At 42.8% G+C, this 20,263-nt stretch overlaps 1 protein-coding gene across 1 annotated transcript in view; it reads left to right on the top strand.

Moving 5' to 3' along the window:
• Window positions 1-20,263, top strand: part of LOC149777125 (collagenase 3-like) — a 78,270-nt gene that overhangs the window by 49,059 nt on the left and 8,948 nt on the right. The window contains exons 8-9 of the mRNA XM_089941813.1: window positions 427-648; window positions 1,472-1,623. Coding sequence (XP_089797939.1) covers window positions 427-648; window positions 1,472-1,623 — 374 coding nt within the window. The remainder of the gene's footprint in view (window positions 1-426; window positions 649-1,471; window positions 1,624-20,263) is intronic.

Here is a 20,263-nt window from a genome sequence, read left to right as displayed (position 1 = left end):
TTGTAGGGATAAATGTACGTCATTTCCGGTTGGCGTCCTTTATAGGTGTTAAATCGTAACTAAGGGAAAGTAACAACGCTGTATACTTCTATTTCGAGTAATTAAACTATTATTTCTTCTTTACACTTGATATTATTTTTGTTCTTTTTGTGCGAGTATACCTATTTTTAATCATGTAATGCAAATCTGAAATAAATAGAAAAATGTTGGAGTATGGCAGGTGACCTTAAAAACATTTAATCTAAATCTGCGGTACTGTTTAGTAAATTCATTAGTTTGAAGGTTGTTGCTGTACAATTCACCCGTTATGTTCTTCAATCGAATGGCCTTTCTGAGAACTTCATTTACTTTTTCAGATTTATTTTATATTCTCTTCTTTTCTCCTTATGTTACTTGCATAACATTTTGGTTGGTCTATTGTTCTAGTCGAAAGCTGGAACAATGGAGGACCTCGAACATTTATTTTTGCTGACGACGAAAGCAGTCCTTTGGGAAATTTTAGTGGGATGTACGTTCATCAATTGAACGATGGCGGCTACGTGGCTAACTCTAAACGGCGCATCGCAGACCTGTTTCAGCCGTTGGCCCCCTTTCGCGTGGATGCCGCTATGTACATGCCTGGCACGAAAGAGGTTTACCTTATCGATGGTGAGTACCTTTTCACGATGTAATTGCTGCTACAGCTAATAGCGATGACGATGACGTTGATGATACTATAACGTTAAGTAGAAGGTGACGATGATGATGACAATCACGATGATGATCATAGTGACGAGGACTTAGAAGGTAATGATAACGTGGCGAAGGTAAGGGAGACAACGACTACGATGATGACCAAATTCACTTCAGCTGTGTCAGTTGATGAAACTAATTTATGTTAGTAACAGACAAAGCACGGGTAAAGGCTTTTACGACATTGTATGGACTTCGTCATTGAGATCAAGGACTCTAACGCTGCTGTTTTGAGACAGGACCAGAATTTTTTTTCCTCTGAAACAAAACTGAATTGTTTCATAATTTATAGGATTTTGGTGCTGCAATACTATTTTAAGGAACAGCGTTTGAAATTGTCATTGTTATTCTTTAAATTTTAAAGAAGCACACAGAAATCAGATAATACGTATGTAGATAAATTCTGACAAGTCCATGATGCCAGCGTTGTCAGATAATACTTACTGAATCTATTGCATACCGCGAAGTCCCAGTTTATTTTGGATTCTATTTTATTTTTCATATATCAGTGTAAACATTATATCGTCAGAATATGATCATCTCGACCAAGATGCTTTGCAACAAATATTTATCAAACCGGATTGACATTATCCACAAAGTAAAATATAGCCCTTAAATACTTGTTTGTCAACTAGATCATTTAAAAAAATGCCACAAGGTATTATTCACCAAGTAAATTTCCATCTATGTATGTTTTGTCGTAACAAATAAAAAGTTTGAATATATGCCGTCTTCCCAGGTACAAGACTTCTGCAATACGAGATTCGGGGAGAACAATTCGTGAGAACTCGAGAGCAGTATCTCGATACACGAAGGATGCCGCAAAAACCGCAGACAGCAATGGTGATACCGCATTCGGACGGAAATCATCATTACATTCTCATGTTTGGGGTAAGCTTGCAGAATTGTAATATGCTATTTTTACACCTGTACTATGTATCTATCCAAACAAAGGGGTTACGGATAAAACATATTACGCTCTTATCTTTATCTTTGAATCATAATGCAAATGCAATATATATATATATATATATATATATATATATATATATATATATATATATATATATATATGATGAATAACGGCTAGTTGGACGGCATCTCTAGCAAATAATTGGCTCATGCTGCTGAGGACATTGGAACCTTTTTCATTTGTCAAGGACACACAGAGGCAGTCTATCAGGGCTGGCATGCGCGGGTATCTAACCCGCGCCCATTGGATTCGAGTCCTACGCACTACCAGCTGAACGACTCAGTACAGTAAGATATCAATCTTTAAAAAAGTGTTTATCTTCAGTATCTTTTCATTAATTTAAATAATTAAATACATGTAAGAAAGGGATCGATATTAGCCTTCACACAGACACACACACACACACATTACACGTAATTGGCAATTTCATTAAGCAATCTTCTGCATAATTATAAGAACACAACCCTATGTAAACCATCTCCCAACCTTTATAGCATGGTAATTTTACCTATTTTATTACAGTCTAAAAATATCTTACTCAAAATAAAGGCTTAATTATTGTGCCAACATAAAGGCATAATTAATGTACCAACATAAAGACATAATTAATGTACCAACATAAAGGAATAATTAATGTACCAACATAAAGGCAGAATTAATGTGCTAATATAAATGCAAAATTAATGTACCAAAATAAAGGAATAATTAATGTACCAACATAAAGGCAGAATTAATGTGCCAATATATATTCATAATTAATGTACCAACGCAAAGGCATAATTAATGTGCCAACATAAAGGCATAATTAAGGTGCTAACATAAAGGCATAATTAATGTACCAAAATAAAGGCATAATTAAGGTGCCAACATAAAGGTTTAATTAATGTTTATAGCTCTAGCTAACACTCGAAATCATCCACAATCTTGATGATATAAGCATATTTACTAAATTTTATCAAAATTGTTCAAGAAATATAGTATGTGGAGAAGTAAAAAATCAACTCAGCTAATAAAATGCAAGATAGACTCGTGAATATGGCAGATCAAATTTGTTAAAGAACCTGTCAAAGACCGTGAGTTTGAAAAATATACAATCCAAATTCAGGTCTCCTAAGTGGAAGTAGTCTCACCCAATTACATATAAGATTAGCTCATAAATATTTGAAGATTATGCTTAGAATTGTATTCATCTAATATGGTAATGATACAAATAACCTTAATCAGATTTTGATCATAAAAGCTCTGCCAAAACAGACATAAGATGAGCACCTCATTAACATGGATTTCGCTCATTATATCACGATGATATAAGCCTATATTCCAATTTGTATCAATATCGTGTCAGCAGTATGGCCTCCGAAGCGGTAACAAACTCAATCACTCAGATGCAGGTTGTCAGTAGTGAAGTGGGGCACCCTACGTACAATGGGAATTAGCATTACAGGGACCCCTGGGTCACTCTACGTACAATGGAAATTTAACATGGCGAAAAATCGTGGGTCACTCTACGTACAAGGGGAATTTAACATGGGAATAAATCGTGGGTCACTCTACGTACAAGGGGAATTTAACATGGGATTTTTTTTAAATTTTAAAAAAAATTTTTTTAAAAAAGGGGTAGGCAATTCAAAGACTATCTCTTTTCGAGATATATGGGGCCCTGAAAAGGGCCTTTGGGTTTTCTTCTTCTAATTTCTTCTTTTCCTCCACCAACTTCTTATTTTATCTCCAACACTCTTTCTCTTCTTTTTTTTCTCCTTCTCTTCTTTCTTCTCTTCCTCCTCCTCCTCTTCTTTCTTCCTCTTCTCATTTTCCTCTTCTTTTTCAATTTTTTCGTTCCATGTTCTTATTCTTATCTTTTCCTCTTCATCCTCCTTCTCCTCCTTTATTTCTTTCAACAGATCACTGATGATTACCTTCATTTTTCGTAAATTGTTTATCTCCATCTTCACTCGATGGGGACTATATGAATAGTGATCCTCGTTTAGGTTAACCAACATTTGCTCTATCATTCCTAAATTGTCGAGGACGTTTTGCAATTTTTCCATTTTGTCCATTTGGTTAGAAGCCATCTTCTTTGTATTCTTTGCAGAATGGTTTGAACAACGAGCACTGTGGCTTCTTATACGAAAAGCGCGAACGTGAAGGAAAACATCCCCCTAAAACATAAAATGGATCTTACCTAGATGATGACCCAACATCGCGCGAACGTGAAGGAAAACATCCCCCTACTTTCTCATTTCATATAATAAAACCCTAACTATACTCTTCACATACGCTAAGAAACCCATAATCTACTATTCACACTAACATACCTGAGCTCTTACAAACACAAACACACAAACACACAAACTCATACCCTCACACTATCTAAAATAAGAGTTAGTGTTTATATACACACTACTCTACCTACACACATTGGCAAATTAATAGTTATTTCTTTTCTAGAGTATTGGGTAGCCCTGAAAAGGGCTGTTTTTGTTTGGAACTTCATGGACACCTGGTTAATGGTGGCACCTTCCAGGCCTGGCGCCACATACACATCTTATCCCCCAGTTACTTTTTACCTTTTGGGGGGAGAGAGCAGAGGCAGGATATGTCGCTTCAGAATCCCAATTTTCACTCTCTGGGATTCTGAAATTTTTTCTTCTCTCCTTTTCCTCCTCCTCTTCTTTATATCTTCTTTCCTCCTCTTCTTTTTTTCTTCTTTCCTCCTCTCTTATCCTTCCCTCCTCGACAATGGCTTCAGCGGCCAGTTCATTTAATATGCGCCTGGCATATTCCAGATGCACATGAAGTTCCAACAGTTTCTCCAGTCTCGTGTTCATTTTTGGTGTTGATCAATCAACAAGGGTAGCTGGACTGCCGAACGAGTTTCATTTTATACTGAAAGCGCGGACGTGAAGGAAAACATCCCCTAAAAACATAAAATTCATCTTACCTAGATCATGACCAAGAAACAACAACAACGCGCGGACCTAAAAGAAACACTCACTCACGTTTTTATGCTACCCATCACTTCAATAGACTATCCACATACGCAAGGCAATCCAATCTAACCCCAAATATACACCTCAAACAGCCAAAAAACTAACATCATTTTAATCTACTATATACATCAATCTATTTTTTCACTTACAAACACAATTACACAAACACACAAACTCATACCCTCACATTCTTTAATAAAGAGTTAGTGTTTATTTTCACACTACTCTACCTACACACATTGGCAAATCGATCGTTATTTCTTTTCTAGAGTATTGGGTAGCCCTGAAAAGGGCTGTTTTTTGTTTTGCTATGGCATTCTTTTTTAGTTTCTAAGAATGCGATGTCCTCTGAGGATAGACTTTCTGGCAATAGGTCTGCTTCTTCGGAAAGAGAAGAAGAATTCTTTGGTGTCGATACGACAATCGACAAAGCCTCTGTCAGCTTCAGGTTGTTGCTGCTGTTGCTGTTGTTGCTGCTGTTGCTGCTGTTGCTGCTGTCTCTGAAGTCTGTACTTCTCCGTCCATTCTTCTTTTTCCCTGTTCACTTCTTCTCTGAAGAGCTCTTCTATCAGGTCTTCAGTGATTTTTAACATTCTCACATTCTCTATTTCTTCTGGCTTCGGTATCAGACTGTGTCTGACCCTATGCAAATTCACGTAGGCTTCGTTGAGCTTAGCTAGTTTGGAGCACATCTTCTTAGGAGGATGAGTCGACAATGGATGGCTAGACTGGAAACAACCCCGGTTATTATAGTGAAAGCGCGGACGTGAAGGAAAACATCCCCACACGATTTTCGATTCGCAACGTTCAGTGATTGTCATGAGAGGGATAGTAAGAAATGAAAGAGCATCAATTCAACATTCTTATAGCTAAACAAAAGACAAAGGCATTTTTTCAAAACACAACATTTTTTATTCAAAAATCACTTAACACTAAACAACAACTCTAACATTTTTAACAATAATCCAACACTATAACATCAAATAATTTTTTCAAATCACAAACTTTTTTTCTCAATGGACGATCTACTTTAAACAGGGCTGACAACGTTGTGAATGAAATTGTGATTTCCACTGTTGGAAATCATTAGGCCATTGATGGACACTACGTTTCCTAGCTTGAGACAAAAGATAAGCATAATGGTCACAAAACCATCGATCTACTTTCACATCGTTTCTAGCAGAAGAACGAGGATCGAAATGAGTCACTAAATGTTCTAAGGAATAGCCCAGGCTGCGATGATGCAGAAAATACACACAGTACTGTCCACACACCAAGGAATCTGTGCCTTGTAATTTCACGTTATTGAATCGGGTGGTTTGAGCATTTCTTCTCATAAAGTCGATGATATCGTCTTCCAAAGGGGGCAATCCGTACGAATCGAAATATTCCACACATCCTTCTTGAGGAAAGTAGACGGCTACCCAGTGGGTTCCTGGGAGATGACTTTCGTCCGTGTTGATCACGTAAGCTTGATGGTCTTTAGGTTTGCGATGAGGGAGTTCATCTTTAGCACAGACGACAGGATTCCAAGAAGCCGTATACGAACTATGGTTCAAAAGGTAATAAAGTTCCCAGGTATCCATTGATTTGTGTTTTTTTCTTCTTCACAGGTAATAATAAGTCGTCAATTCGATCCTGACTTTTTGCTTGAAAATGTCTGACGAATAAACGGTTATTCGTTCTGTTTCCTCACTCTGATTCAGGAGAGTTTCGATACGATGGATCTCTTGAGTGGTTAATGGTGGACAAGAATGTTCACGCAAGTCTTTATACCACTGGTGCAACACGTCTTTGTTCGAGATGAGACTCCAAGCTTCGTCCAGATACTCGTCCAATTTTTCTTCTTGACTCAACATCAGGCATTTATCGTGTTGAATTTGACTGGGATGATCGTTTTGACATCCATAGCAATTTTTCTTAATCAATTCTGTTATTTTGTCGACCAAGTGTTTGGCAAAACAGGAGACTAAATGGGCTTCTTGTTCTGGCCATCTCGACTTCATCATGATATCTTCTTCTCCTTCCACGGTCTCCTTACATTCCATCTCCAAAGTTTCTTCACTAGGTAAAGAGGGACAACAGTCTTCCATGGCTTTCTAGTAATCTAGGATGACTTCTCTCAAACTGTTGATTTCTATGGTATTATCGAATTCTGCATACAGGATGACGTTCACCGTTACATCAGGGTCTCGGTTTGCAAACTGAATTTCCACACGAATCTGGCCTGATTTTATAGGGTGGAAATGTCCCTCGTCGCTGCCTTGGTCTGGAGTGAAATCGAAAGCCCACAAAGCATAGCCTCCTACATAATCCTCGTACGTAATACCGTGACTGGTGTTGGTTCCTAACTGACCGGTGGCTTCGTACAGGGACAAGTACGATCTCAAGTAATTCTTCTTCTCAAAGTCAGGCTCAAAGGGTCGGGTACACAAGGTCTTGCCATCGCGACTGACTTCGATCTTGGACACGCCAAAGTGTTGAAAGTAGAAAGGATTTTTAGCCAAAGCTCCGTTGAAGGCTTCATTTTCGACGATACCAACGATCAAACGCTTGGGTAGCTGTCCTTGGAACAGATGATCTTCGATCATGGATCGTTGTCCCTTGGGAATGGTGAAGGTTTTCACTTCCACGCGTCGTATGGGATACTTGGCTGTCGTTCTGCTCAACGTTTGACTGATGTCGTTACCCACTTTAGGTAACACTTCCACACGACGTACGTAGAGCCTGGCTTCCTCGATGACAGTTTTGCAAACAGTATTACCTATCAAATGGAAAGCGGCACTGCTCCGATTCAGTCTCAGGCGGACATTGACCCCGTTTAGTAAATATTTCTCTTGCAACCACATGTCCAGATGTAAACGATCCATCAGTTCTAAACTCTGTCCATCTTTGATTCTCTTTCTTCGTTCTATAAATCCGTCATTGTTTTCTTTCTTTTCATCAGTTTCTAAATTTTCAAACTTTTCAGCTTCGTCAGCTTCCCATACCACACAGGCATTGAGATGAGTGTTCTTGGCGTCTATTCCGTACGTCAAGAGATTTTCCAGGTACGCTCGATAAGGGTAAGTATCCATGCTGCTGCTGACCAGTTTGTTGTTCAAGTACAAGTCCACTCCGCTAAACAAGGAATGCATGAAATTGTTGACGGGAGCTATTACCTCATCGCCATCTAGGGTCGAATTGTCCTCATCGACAAGTTTGACTTTCAAGTACAAGTAACTGCTATTCAGATCGATGTAATCTTCGGGCTGTCCCTTGATTTCAAACTCGATGGGAGCTGAGGCTGTCAATGAGGAGACGGGGTGAAATTCCACCCATTGGGATTCTTGCATGGTCATCATGGTGGGGGGCATGGCAAACAGATCCAGTTCCGTCTTGGAACAGGCGCAAGATTCTCGGTGCATCATTTTTGTCTCTTTTCTCAATAATCGAAAACGTCTAAGTCTCGTACGGTTCTTCTTTTCTTGGCCTTTCTCGCTTGAAGTCTGGTGAAGGGGTGTTTTCTTCTTCGTCTCTTTCTGCCTTGTCCTTGCTGAATGCTTGACTCGGTATCGTGCAGGGCATTTATAGGTGTGTCTCGTCGGCCCAAAATGTCTTTACCCGTTTGCAGCAAGACATTTTTGCCTGCCCTCATGAAGGCTTCTTTAGGGTTTTGTTTGTCGATGATGACATTTTGGAGAAATTCTTTGCCTTGCGTCAGTGCCGCATCTTTCAAGGCGTGCAATCCGCGTGTCACCATCGGTTTCAACACCGGGACCACCGAACGAAAGGCCGATTTTAACATGTCTCCTAAACCGTGTCCTCGCTGTCGAGCCACCCCTCGGTACACTGGATACATGACTTACTTACGAATCGTGAGAGAACCGTTTTCGAAAATGGAGTTTCACCGTGACTTTTCCTTTGGTGAATGGAATATTTTGTCCCAAATCTCCTTTTATAGTAATGTTGACCGTGTCCAAATACGACTTGCTGACCGGCAAATAGTGAGGATGGACAAATTCGCGGTGGACGTGGTAAGTGTTTCCACCTTCCTCGTCAGCGTTTGCGGCAGAATCCACTTTGAAAGGAATGACACGCAGTAACGGTACGGAGGTGTGTCCCACCACGTTGTATTCCACCACATCGGAGTACACGAACATCAAATTCAGTCCTTGGTTCAGTTCTACCGGGGTTCGAAAATACTTGGCAAAAGTATCGTTGTCAGAAATGACTAGTAATTCGCCTTTTTGTTGTTCTACTTTCTTCTTCATCTCTATGTCCCCGCCCAACATGTCAAACAATTCAGGACAAAATAAGAAAGACATGATTTTGGGCCCCTCAGGAAATTTTATCAGGAAGCGACGAGCTGTTTTGTGGTACTCCAGGGTGACACTTTTTTTGACACTTTCCAAAGCTTTCAGAAACACACCATTAAACCTGGTGGCTATGGTGCTGACCAAATGTTGACCACTAAAATAATAGCCTGGGGGAATGAACAAGTGATAGGTGGTCCACTTTGGATTTTGTGTGTTACGGGTTTTCTTGTCATATTTGCCATGGGTATCCAAGTACTGTTGCATTTGTTCGTCATGAACTTCCACATCAAATTTATTTTGATTGGGAAGGACATTGAGGACTTGGGTCGGGTGAATCATTTCTACTAAAGCCACTTCCCAATGGGCTTCGTGATCTAAGGGGATGGCTTGAGGTAATTTGGCCGTGTAACAGCACAACGTGTTGTGGGGAAACACCTCCATGGAACTGTCACTGGGTAAGGTTAAGTAAAATTGGTTTTGGTGACTCATAATTCCAGAGTTCTGTGGCTGTCCGAGGGAATATTAGTGGATGTCAGAGGTGTGTCTCCGCCCAAAATGGGGTTCTGATTGTGGTTGGACTGGTGACTGGCACTGGCACTGGACACAACGTTCCCGTTCGAGGAGAATTTCAGGGAGGGATTGGGAAGTAGGTAACCGATGCAACTGCTCAATAAAATGGTCCACAATTGTTTGTCTCCTTGTTGCAAACTCAAATTGGCGATGGCTGCCCCGATGACACAATACACCACGAAGATTTGGCAGAAAAAGACGATTTGCGTTTTAGGCACACGTTCTCCACACCACACCCACAAGGGTTGTTTTTGTAAATCTTGCACAGAAGAACTAGGGGAAGAAGGACTGGTCGACGTAGCTGCGTCTGCTGCTGTGTGAAAGGGCATGATGGTCACTTCTTCTTTTTATAGTCGATGACTTGCGAAGCGTCGATCCAAGAATCGAAACTGGGTGGATATCCTTTCCAACGTACTTTGACTTCTTTGACACGTCGTTTGCCCACTTTACGGGTTCTGCGTTCCAGAATGCTTTCGATGTCGTACACGTCGTCTTCTTTTTTGGTGACACGTTGTAACTCGGGCAAATAAAACGTTCCTTTGAGTACTTCTCCGTTCATGTCTTCCAATTTATAGACGGCAGGATGACGGCCATGCACTCGTCCAGTGACGCGAAACAATTCGGTCGTCCAGTTAGGTAAGTAACCTTTGTCGAAAGTGCGTTTGGTTTTGCCAATGCGCACCCAATCTCCTACGGTCAACTCTCCACTTTTCTTGGGGACAGCCCTCGTCGGGGACGTACCAAACAGGCGCTCAAACACCAGCACTTCGTTGTCGGGAGTCACGTCTTGCGGGGCACGTCCGATGCTTCGATGGTAAGATTGGTTGTACGCTTGCACCAGGTGAGGTAAGATGTCGATGTACTTCAGAGTGTGGTGATGCGTAAAATATTTCCACATGCGTTCTTTCAAAGTGCGTTGAAAACGTTCCACGATGCTGGCTTTGGTTTCGGGATTCTCGGTGGTAAAAAAATGAATGTCACGTTTCTTTAATTCTTTTTGGAAAGCTTGGTTCAGAAATTCGGTGCCTTTGTCCGTTTGCCATCGAAGAGGGTGACGGCCGCTTTGTTTCAACACCCGTTGCAGGGCTCGCACTAACTCGCTGCTGGATTTGGAAGTCAAGGGCACGACCCAGGCAAATTTGGAAAAGACGTCGATGACACAAAACAAATATTTGTAGCCACGATTGTAGCTGGCTAAATGAGAGACATCGGCTAAATCGGCTTGCCATTGATGATCGATGCCTTCCACTCGGGTGCGACTTCTGGCAAACTTGCGTCGAATGGGTTTGTGTAAAGTGTAGGTAGCTTGTTCTTGTAACCATCGTTGCACTTGAGGTAAACGGAGACTTTTCAGTCGAGTTTTGGCAGCACGATACAATTTTTGAACTCCTGCATAACCTGCAGGATGGGAGGGATCGTAGTAAATGCTGGCTAAGACTTTTTCCATTTTTTTGTGTTGATTGGTGTCTTAATAAGGCACCCACTCTTGGAAGAGGCTACTCTTTTTCTCTTGGGGTATTTTCTTGGATTGCAAGGCTTTGCGTGTGCGACCGGCAATAGGTGTCGAAGAGGAGAAGGATGTCTGAGCGGGGGATATCGGTTCTTGTTTCACTTCTGTCTTCACTGCTGTCTTCACTTTCTTTTTCTCTTGTGAGGAAGAAGGGGTGGCCATCATCTTTTTAATCCATCCAATTCTGGAGGTAGGTGGTGTTGTTAACTTGCGTACTTTTTCTGGTGGAGTTTGAAACCCTTCCTCTTCTTCTCCTATTTCTGTCTTGGTCACGGGTACTGGTGGTACTGGTACTGGTACTGGTGATGGTGCTGGACTTTTCATCAAGGTCTTAAAATCTTTCAAAGTGGGTAGAGCTGTTTCGTCTAAAGCTTTCTGGTGAAAGAGTTGCAGTCGTTGCAAGAGTTGACCGTACTTTTGCGATTTTTCTGTTTCGGACAAATCTTGGCGATCCATCAAGGACTGCAGTTCGTGTTGTAACTGGGACATCTCGCTCAAATTGGGATTGGGAGGTAAATGCGGGGTGCGTTGTTCTTGCCAACGATGGTATTCCATCCATCGTTTGTAAGGCACTAAAGCTAGTTTTCGTCCTTCCATGGGGTTGTCAGGGATGAATTCTGAGATCTTGGGACTTCCGAAGGCCTTTTTATCTTGCTCCCATCAGTCCTCCCAACATGGTTCCCAAGACTCCTTTTAGTATGGGGCCTAACAAGAGAGGTAAAATGCCTCCACGTTGGACCAACATCTTCTTTTTTTGACGAATGGGAATTTTCTTTTGAACCATTTTCCGAAGAACGTGACGATGTTTGCCTAAGCATTGTTTCTGGTGTTTGGACAAAGGGATCGTGCCTTTCAAAACGTTCAAACAACATTCGCACACGGTATCGATGACCTCTTTGGAGGCCGTTTGAATGAGTTTTTTTCGTAGGGGTGGAGAAGCTTTGGACAGGACAGATAACAGGTCCCCATGTTTGGCTAAACGTGGTGGCAGTCCTTTCCTTTTTTTTCCTTGGGGTTTTCTGGAGGGTGACATTTTTGCTTGTGGGTTCCGGGACATTCACCGAACAGACACTAACGTCGATGACTTAACGCACACCCTTTTATCTTTTTTTTTCTGGGACTATCGCTTTGTCATAAAGGTGACAATGTTTTTCCGAAAATCGCCAAGGAATCCTCCCCTTTGTTGACGCCTCTTTTTCTTGGAACGACTGTGTCTTTTTTTAGGGTAACGTCGATGCTTGGCTAAGCGCTTTGTCGGATGACGCGTCTGCCTTTGTCTCTTTCTTTTGTGGCTTCTTGGAGGTGACATCTTTTACAAGTTCACTGATACCCCCGATTTGGTCACAGGTCTTTTTATACTGGAACTCGTCGCCACTGATTGTCTTTACGTTTTATCAGTTTGAGGACAGGCATGACACGTCGTGCAGGGGTACGTAACGGACTAAATCGAGCCAGTTCTTGCTTGGACAAATCCAGTAAACTTTGTAACATGCCCGATCTTTCATGGACTTTGATTTTGGGAGAAGGTACTTTGTGAGCAGCAGCCACTGCCGCTAAATTGGAAGGTCCTGACACTGGGGAAGTTCTTTTGGGGGTCATCAACGGAGAAGTTCTTGGTGTGATCAACGTCTCCAAGTACTCTTCAGTTCCTGGTGACATCAACGGAGAAGTGGACAAACGTGAGGCTGCCGGAGACGCTGTGGCAGGTCGTGGCTTGCGAGTGTAAGGTTGCGTCCTGGCCGAAGTGCCTCTCTTGCGACTAGTTTTCTTCTTCTGTGGACTTTTCTTTTTCTGGGGACTTTTTCTCTGTTTCTTTTTCTGGGGGCTTCTTTTCTTTTTCCGGGGTGATGGTGGTGGTGTCTGGTAAGAGGAGGGTCCTGCCACTGGAGAAGTTATTCTTCTTGGGGACTTGGTCTTTTTCTTTTTCTTCTTGGGGCTTCGTTGGACTTTTGTCTTGGGGATAACTTTGGGGGCATTAGGATCCCATCTTAAGAGTGAGCGAATGATGACCCCTCCTAGAGTACCGCTCCCTCCAGGTTTCAAAATGATTTGTTTTTTGGTTTGAGTGTCGATGCGGGGATCGGCCAGTTGGACCAAAGCGACTTTGTTTCGATCGAAAAAGCGTTGGGTTTGATGAGGAATCTGAATGATTCCTTGGAGTAATTGACGTGCCGTCACCGTGAACCATCGTAAGACTTCTTTGAGACTAGCTTCTAAGACACGAGCTCGTGTTTGTGGATCTTTTTCTCGGCTGATGCCATACAAGGCACGAATCAATTTGACGGGAAGATGTGACTGAAGGGACGTCATGTTCACACTGTGTGAGACAGACGAAAAAGGGTCTGAGGTTTTTATAGATTTTTTTCATGGGAGGAGTGAAATGAAGTCGAGGACGGAGACGTGTACAGGACAGGCCCTCCGTCTTGGCACCAGTGGTGAAACAAGTGGGTACGAAATCGCAAATCCTCGGGAGTCGTAGGTTTCAAATCGACGAGTAAATAGGCGTGTGGCGTTTGAGTGGCATCGTCGTACGCCTGAGTCAGCCAAGGCGTTCCTAACTGTTTGGCTAAGACTTGCACTTGCGATTTATCTCGAGGGCTTTTAAACAAGACCACGTAATGCGCATTGAGACTGATGGTGCGATGGGCTTTACTTTGTTGAAACAAATTTTGGGTGATGTAAACGACACTGGCATTACGGTGATGCCCTTTGCGCGTGAACCACAATTTAATTTCTTCTTCGTCTTCTCCTAACATGTCGTCGAAAATGACCAAATGGGTTAGACGGGAGTCAGAGACGATGCCATCGTCTTCTTTAGGAATGCCTTCCACAAACACGATGGAATCGCCTTGACTTTCTCGCAAGAGGTTGTACGCCGATTGCCACTCTTTGTAACACCACACGATCCGTTGAGGGGGTCGATCGATCAAATGATGTTTATGTTCGATCAAACGTTTGACGAATTCGGTTTTGCCTGAACCGCTAGGTCCAGCAATGAGCATGTTAAAGGGATGGCGAAGATACAAAGCCTCCCAACTGGCACGATCTAAGTGTTCGTCGATGACTTTGACAGTAGAGGAAGAGGGAGCAGAGACAGCAGAGGTAGCCATGGCATGAGAAATGTCACTTGTGACACGAAAAAACAAACAAGACAAGAGTTTATATACTTTTTCAGAACACGTTTATTGAATGTTTCAAATATGAACACGAAAGACAAAAATACATACAACCCAAATAGTGATGTACAGGAATATAAAACACAGCAAAGCGATCAAAGTGGAATATAAACAAGTGTCTGTACAACATGTTTTGGTTAACCAAGATGTCCTAGGGACAGTGTGTAATGTTCTTACAGTCTCTACATGAGGTATTGTCACACAAGTGTCCTCCCGGAATGACCTTTCAGGCATGTCCATGACAGTCCTGTCCTGAAGCGAGTGGTTGTTCTCGGTGACGGGTTCTTCTGGCACCGTCACTAACACGGGTTGAAAAGTAACTTTTTTCCTTGAACAACTCTTGTGCATACTGGGCCACTTCTTGGGTCCAAGCCTCAAAACCCCCCTTTTTCCAATCACGAACATCTGTCCAATGAGGGTGTAAGTCACAAGCTACACACACATCGTCATACACGTCTTGGGTCGCTAAAAGTTGACGAATCTTTTTTTCCTGTTGAGGTCGAGAAGTATCCAGATGAAAACGCAAGGCTTTGAACAAAAGGAGTTTTTCGTGACCATTTAAGGCCATGGAGGTGGTAAGTACTGATCGTAAAGAGTCCACAAAGAATCGGCTGGTAAACGAAATCCCAGAAAACAAGTCACTAAGACACACACCACTTGTCGTCCAAAATTGAATGGATACAGTTCTTGTAATAATTGATGGTAATGATCCACGGTTTGAATATGGTCATTGAGTTCCTTCCACGGAATCTGTTGGATGACATGTGACATAAACCGTGGCATGGCAGCCTGTTTTTATATTCTCTTTTTTTCGGATGCAATAGACGTACTTTCTAGCCAGAGATCTTCGTTCTCCAGTAGGGAATCTAAATCTTGCATACTGTAACCGAAACGTCAGAGTTCGTTTAGGTGTTTCCTCTTCCTCTAAGTAGATTCCACGTAAAATATGTTGGTAATCCTTTAACTTGTCTTCCTCAATGTATTGCTGTAGGTGAATCTCGAAGTAACCATAATTATGAACATGTCGATCATTAGCGACCTCAAAGTGTTGAACAATGTCTGACCATTGAAAGAATTTCTGACGAATCAGTTCTTTTATACCATTCAAGTACCAGTGGTTAAAGATCTGGTGACGTATCGGATGCAATTGTTCTTTACGTTTCACTTGTATTTTCACCAGCTCTCGGTAAATGCGTTCTCTCAACTCCACAGGCAAAGCACGAATGTTCTCTTGTAAAGTATCCATGAATAGGTCATACTAAATCCTCTTTGGTCTGACACAAGAAATGTACTCTTTGCACAAACATGGTTTCACTTCAGTGTCGAATTTAAATCGTTGAGTCACTAATCTACACATTACAATTCGTTCAGAAGTTTCCTCTTTCACCAAGTTGACATTGTGTTCAAAAAGTTTGTAATTCGTTAACTCTTCCTCTGGAATTCGATGCAATACGTTTACAATGTAGTAACTACAATCGTCCATACCAAACCATTCCTTTTTATAACCAGAAGGTCGTTGATCAATGTCTGTCCAATGGAACACTTTCAATTGAATCAGTCCTTGTATAGCCTTCAGGTACCAGTGGTTCAAACACCGGTGACGTATCGGATGCAATTGTTCTTTACGTTTCACTTGTATTTTGACCAGCTCTCGGTAAATGCGTTCTCTCAACTCCACAGGCAAAGCACGAATGTTCTCTTGTAAAGTATCCATGAACAAATGATTATGGTAAGAAGTTACTTCAATGTCTCGGTCCCACTAAAGGTAAGTAATGACAATTCGGTGACCATCGAGCATGTTCAACGAAGGCCGAATCTTGCGGTTCCCAGTGGTGAAGTGACACACCGCAACTGAAGCACTTGACTTTATCTCCTTCGCCCAAGTAGAAAAATCCGGCTCTGGCTAATTCTTCGGGGGTCGGTCCTCCCAGATACTTTGGCCATTTTCCTTTGAACGATTGAAGACGATTTTCAAAGTCGCAGTATTCCGACGAACGCACAGGAAACGAATATTCGTTTTTCACAGGTTCGTTTCGATGAGGGTTGAGTGAAATGGGTAGGAGTTTGCTCAGGGCTGGATGACATCCGTAGGGAGGTAAACGTGAAGGTCGACATTCCCCTTTAAAACGAAACCCAGTAAAATGTCCAAGAGGACGAGCAGCATCGCTTTCGCATCCCACAGGTTTGACACGCACAGCATCACTTTCCATGACAGGGGTAGGGGCACTAAAGTTCCCATGATGCTTTACGGCATCGCTCAGGTCACAAGGTACAGCATCGGTCCCATCGCAAGGCTCACAATCGCACTCGTCTGCAAACTCCGTTACGCAATTACAATGGTAACCACATGGACAATCGCAGTTTCCTTCCGGACATTTTCCGTCACAATGCCTGGGTCTTATCCATCCAATATTAGTCACACTAGAGGAAGATACAACTTTTTTACAATCCCCAAACTGGAACGATGTCTCTTTCAAAGTATTCATCTTGTTTGCTCGGTCTTGGTAGTCACAATGAACTATCGATCTTGTCTAGGGTTCCTTTTTATATACAAACCAATACCGACGTGACCGTACGGTAAGGTGAAATGATTGGGAAGTCGAACTCGCTTCTGGTATACAATTTGATAGACTTTTTCCAAGGGTCGACTGACGATGTGGTGAGTGGGTAAACGTACAATTTTGTTCGGTTGATAGGTGGTCACTTTAAAGTTTCCATCCTCTCCCGATTGCAAGGCTTCTTTCAATACCCCAAAGTTGACCACTCGACTGGTACGATAATTCAGAGTCAGTCCTTTCACTTTGCACGTCGTGTGCACTTCTCCTTGTTTGTCACGGTATTCGTAGCCGTAATTTTTGGGACCGCCACTGACGAAACTTAGAATCTTGTCGTCGGGATGTTCGTCTGTCCAGGCTCCTAAACGGTCTCCTTCGATGTTAGGGTGATGTTGAATCGGGTGATGGATGTAAATGCAACTGTCCGTGTCAAAGTACAGGACGCGTTCCCCTAACAGTTCTAAAGCTTCGTACAATTTTAAGCGAGCATGGGCTGTCACGTAAGCCGCAATGATGACATTTCCAAAAGGGTCGTCTTGTACAAAGTCCAGATCTTCTTCGTAATTGACCAAGATCAAATTCTCTCGAACGACGTCCACGTGTTTCATGTATTTGGTTTTGTCGTGAATCATCTGGAAGTAGCGGGAAGGTTCTGTCAAATATTCCGTCTTGGGTAAACACGGTCGTTGTGCCATTTTACCCCACAAGCAATTTAACATCACTTTGGCAAACGATCGCCTGCCTTCGTTTTTCTCGATGTGGTCTAAAGTGATACCTTCTTGTTCGTAATATTTCTCTTTGAATTTTATTTGGTCTTGGGGAGTGTGACACCAGGAAGGATAGCCGCTGGCTTCTTGCTTCAGTTTCAAAAAGGCATCCACGTAGTCTGCGAAAATGCCTTTCTGCGTGGGGTCACCCTTGCGGTACTGTTGTGTCTTGGGAAAGTGGCAAATTTCGTACACTTCTAACAGTTGGTATCCCATGTCCAGAGCTTTGAACAATTCCACGCTGACCCAGGTTCCCGTCAAGGCCCGTTCTTCCTGGCTGTGCTGACAAGGCTGGTCTTGGTTGCACGTTTCGGCACAAGTACGGCACAAGGGAAACATCAGTTTGCCTTGACAATGGTGAGGTAAGACGGGATGGTATAGGTTCGTGGGAGGCAAAACTTTGCACTTGATCAAGCCTTCGTATTGTCGAATGTTTTTCAGGTCGATGTGTTCCGTCAGCAATTGCGGGTGCCCTACGGGAAAGCGACAATATTTGCACACGTAGGGATACAGCGAACACACGTCCAAGTATTTGATTTCTTCTCCTTTCTCTTCGTCGGCTTGGTACAGCAAACAGGTGGCATTGGTCCTTCCTCCGTACAAACTATCCCTCGGGTTCAGCGGGTCCATGAACTGGTAACTTTCCACGAGACGTTTAAACTCGGGATCGGTTTTCATACGGTGATCGTACTCGTGTTCCCACATTTCCACCACTTGGTATCCTTCCTGTTCTAACTTTAGGCGTCGCTGACAAGTGTCCTGGTACAAGTCTTCCATGGTTCGTTGCAAAAACTGATTTTTAGTACCACGGTCAGGGTAACAGACGGGACATCCGTGAAATAAGCAACCGTTAAACTCGTACACGATCTTGGGGTTTTCTAAGTCCCAGCCATCTACCGAATATGTTCCGATGGTCTTTTCGCCCCCTCCGTTGCGGGCATGCTGAATCCACTTGTCTTCCTTGTCGCACAAGTAATGTAACCAACGTAGGGCTTTGACCGAGTACTGACGTTTGACAAAGTGGGTCGTTTGAGGACTGATGACAGCCACGGTGTTTTCAGGCATGAATCGTTGTCGATACACTAAGGAACACGCTTTGGCAATGGTGCAAGCTTCTTTCAAAGGATCGACCCCTCCGTGTTCCATGAACAGTTCTCGAAATTTTCCACAGCAACGCCGTAAAATGTCCACGTCGGAACGACAATACTTTAGCATTTCTTCCTGAAAGTCGAAAGGGTCCGAAGCGTGAGCCTGGTACCAAGCGTAGAAAGCTTCTCGTTGTTCGGTACGCATGTTGTCGGGGTCGTAATAGTGAGCCTCAGGTAAATGGGGTAGAACGGCGTGTTGATTGGCTTCCGTATTGAAAAAGTGTGGAAAGTACCCTTTAGCCATTTCTGTCATTCCAAACGTTTTAGGCATTCGACTCAAAGGCATGGCCAAATAGCTCATCGAATCTTTAAACTGTACTTGTCCCACTTGCATGAAAATGATTTTGGCTCCGTTCAAAGTCACTTTAGGACGCTCGGTGCCTTGTTCCGTATAGTACCTCAAAAGAAACTGTCCATCGTATCCGGAGAAATTGTGAGCCATCACCGTGGCATGACGATGACAATCTCCGTAACGTTCGATGTCCTCTTGGCTCCACGTCTTGTCGATGGGGTCTAAGACCCATCGAGCAAAATCGGCTAACGTGTTCGGTCCCCGAAAGATTTTTTCACGTCCTCCAGGAATCTTGCTGCAGTGAGGGCAATGACTGAAGATAGGTTCTTGAATGCACTTCTCGCACGCTCGATGAGCCACGCAAAAATTAGGAATGTGAATGCCGGTCTCTTGCATGCATTCGAAATCGAAAAAGATGAAATTGCCTTTCTTCTTGTGACCGTCCTCTTTCTCTGGTGAGGGTTGGTATTTTTGCACGTAGCATTGGTGTTCCAAGTCCACGATGTGGTGACAAATGTGACATTTTTTCTTTCCTCGACATACGTGTGCCTTGGCATTATTGGTAAGTATGCCTTGTCCACACGTAGGGCACAATCTCAGGAGTTGACAAGCGCATTTCTTCTGTGAACCTTGCGTCTTCAAATGTTGTTGGTAACAGGTAGGGCTGACAAACGTGCGCAGACAAGTGGAACAAGGCACTGGTTCTTCGCTCATACAGGGTGGAGAGGCCAAACATCCTGAGCATTTCCATCCACAATGTTTGTGTTGCTCTCGATTATTATAACCATAGTCACATTTCTCACAATAATAAACATATCTCAGGAATCCAGTGATACTGGTAATGGTATCGAAATGGTCATCGTGATGATAAAGGTGAATGTATTTTCCGTCCTTAAAATCTTGGCCTCGAAACAATAGAGGCCCGCGCATTTCTTGAGGGTGCACTTTCAAGGTGTATCGTGGAGCTAGGACATCTTGCAATTTTTGCATCTCGGGAATGCCACAAGGTGTGTCTTTGGGCAGTCCGGCTTGTTGTAACAGGAGTTCTGCTTCGTTTCGTTGTTTGGCTCGGTCGGAACGTTGAATAGTGTTCCAGGTTCTTTTCCATTCTACCGTGTCGTTCTTGTTGGCATAGGTTCGTCCCACCACGATGGCACGGGCTAAACACATCTGGTCATGAGGGTTGTTAATTCGGACGAGACTCGTTTTGGTGTTGCGAAGGTCGTCCACCAATAACATCTTTTTGCGTCCA

The sequence above is a fragment of the Sinohyriopsis cumingii genome, chromosome 18, assembly GCF_028554795.1.
Source record: "Sinohyriopsis cumingii isolate HCF-2022 chromosome 18, ASM2855479v2, whole genome shotgun sequence".
Taxonomy (NCBI): domain Eukaryota; kingdom Metazoa; phylum Mollusca; class Bivalvia; order Unionida; family Unionidae; genus Sinohyriopsis; species Sinohyriopsis cumingii.
Note: the sequence above shows the minus strand (reverse complement) of the source record. Positions and strands in the feature narration are given on the sequence as shown.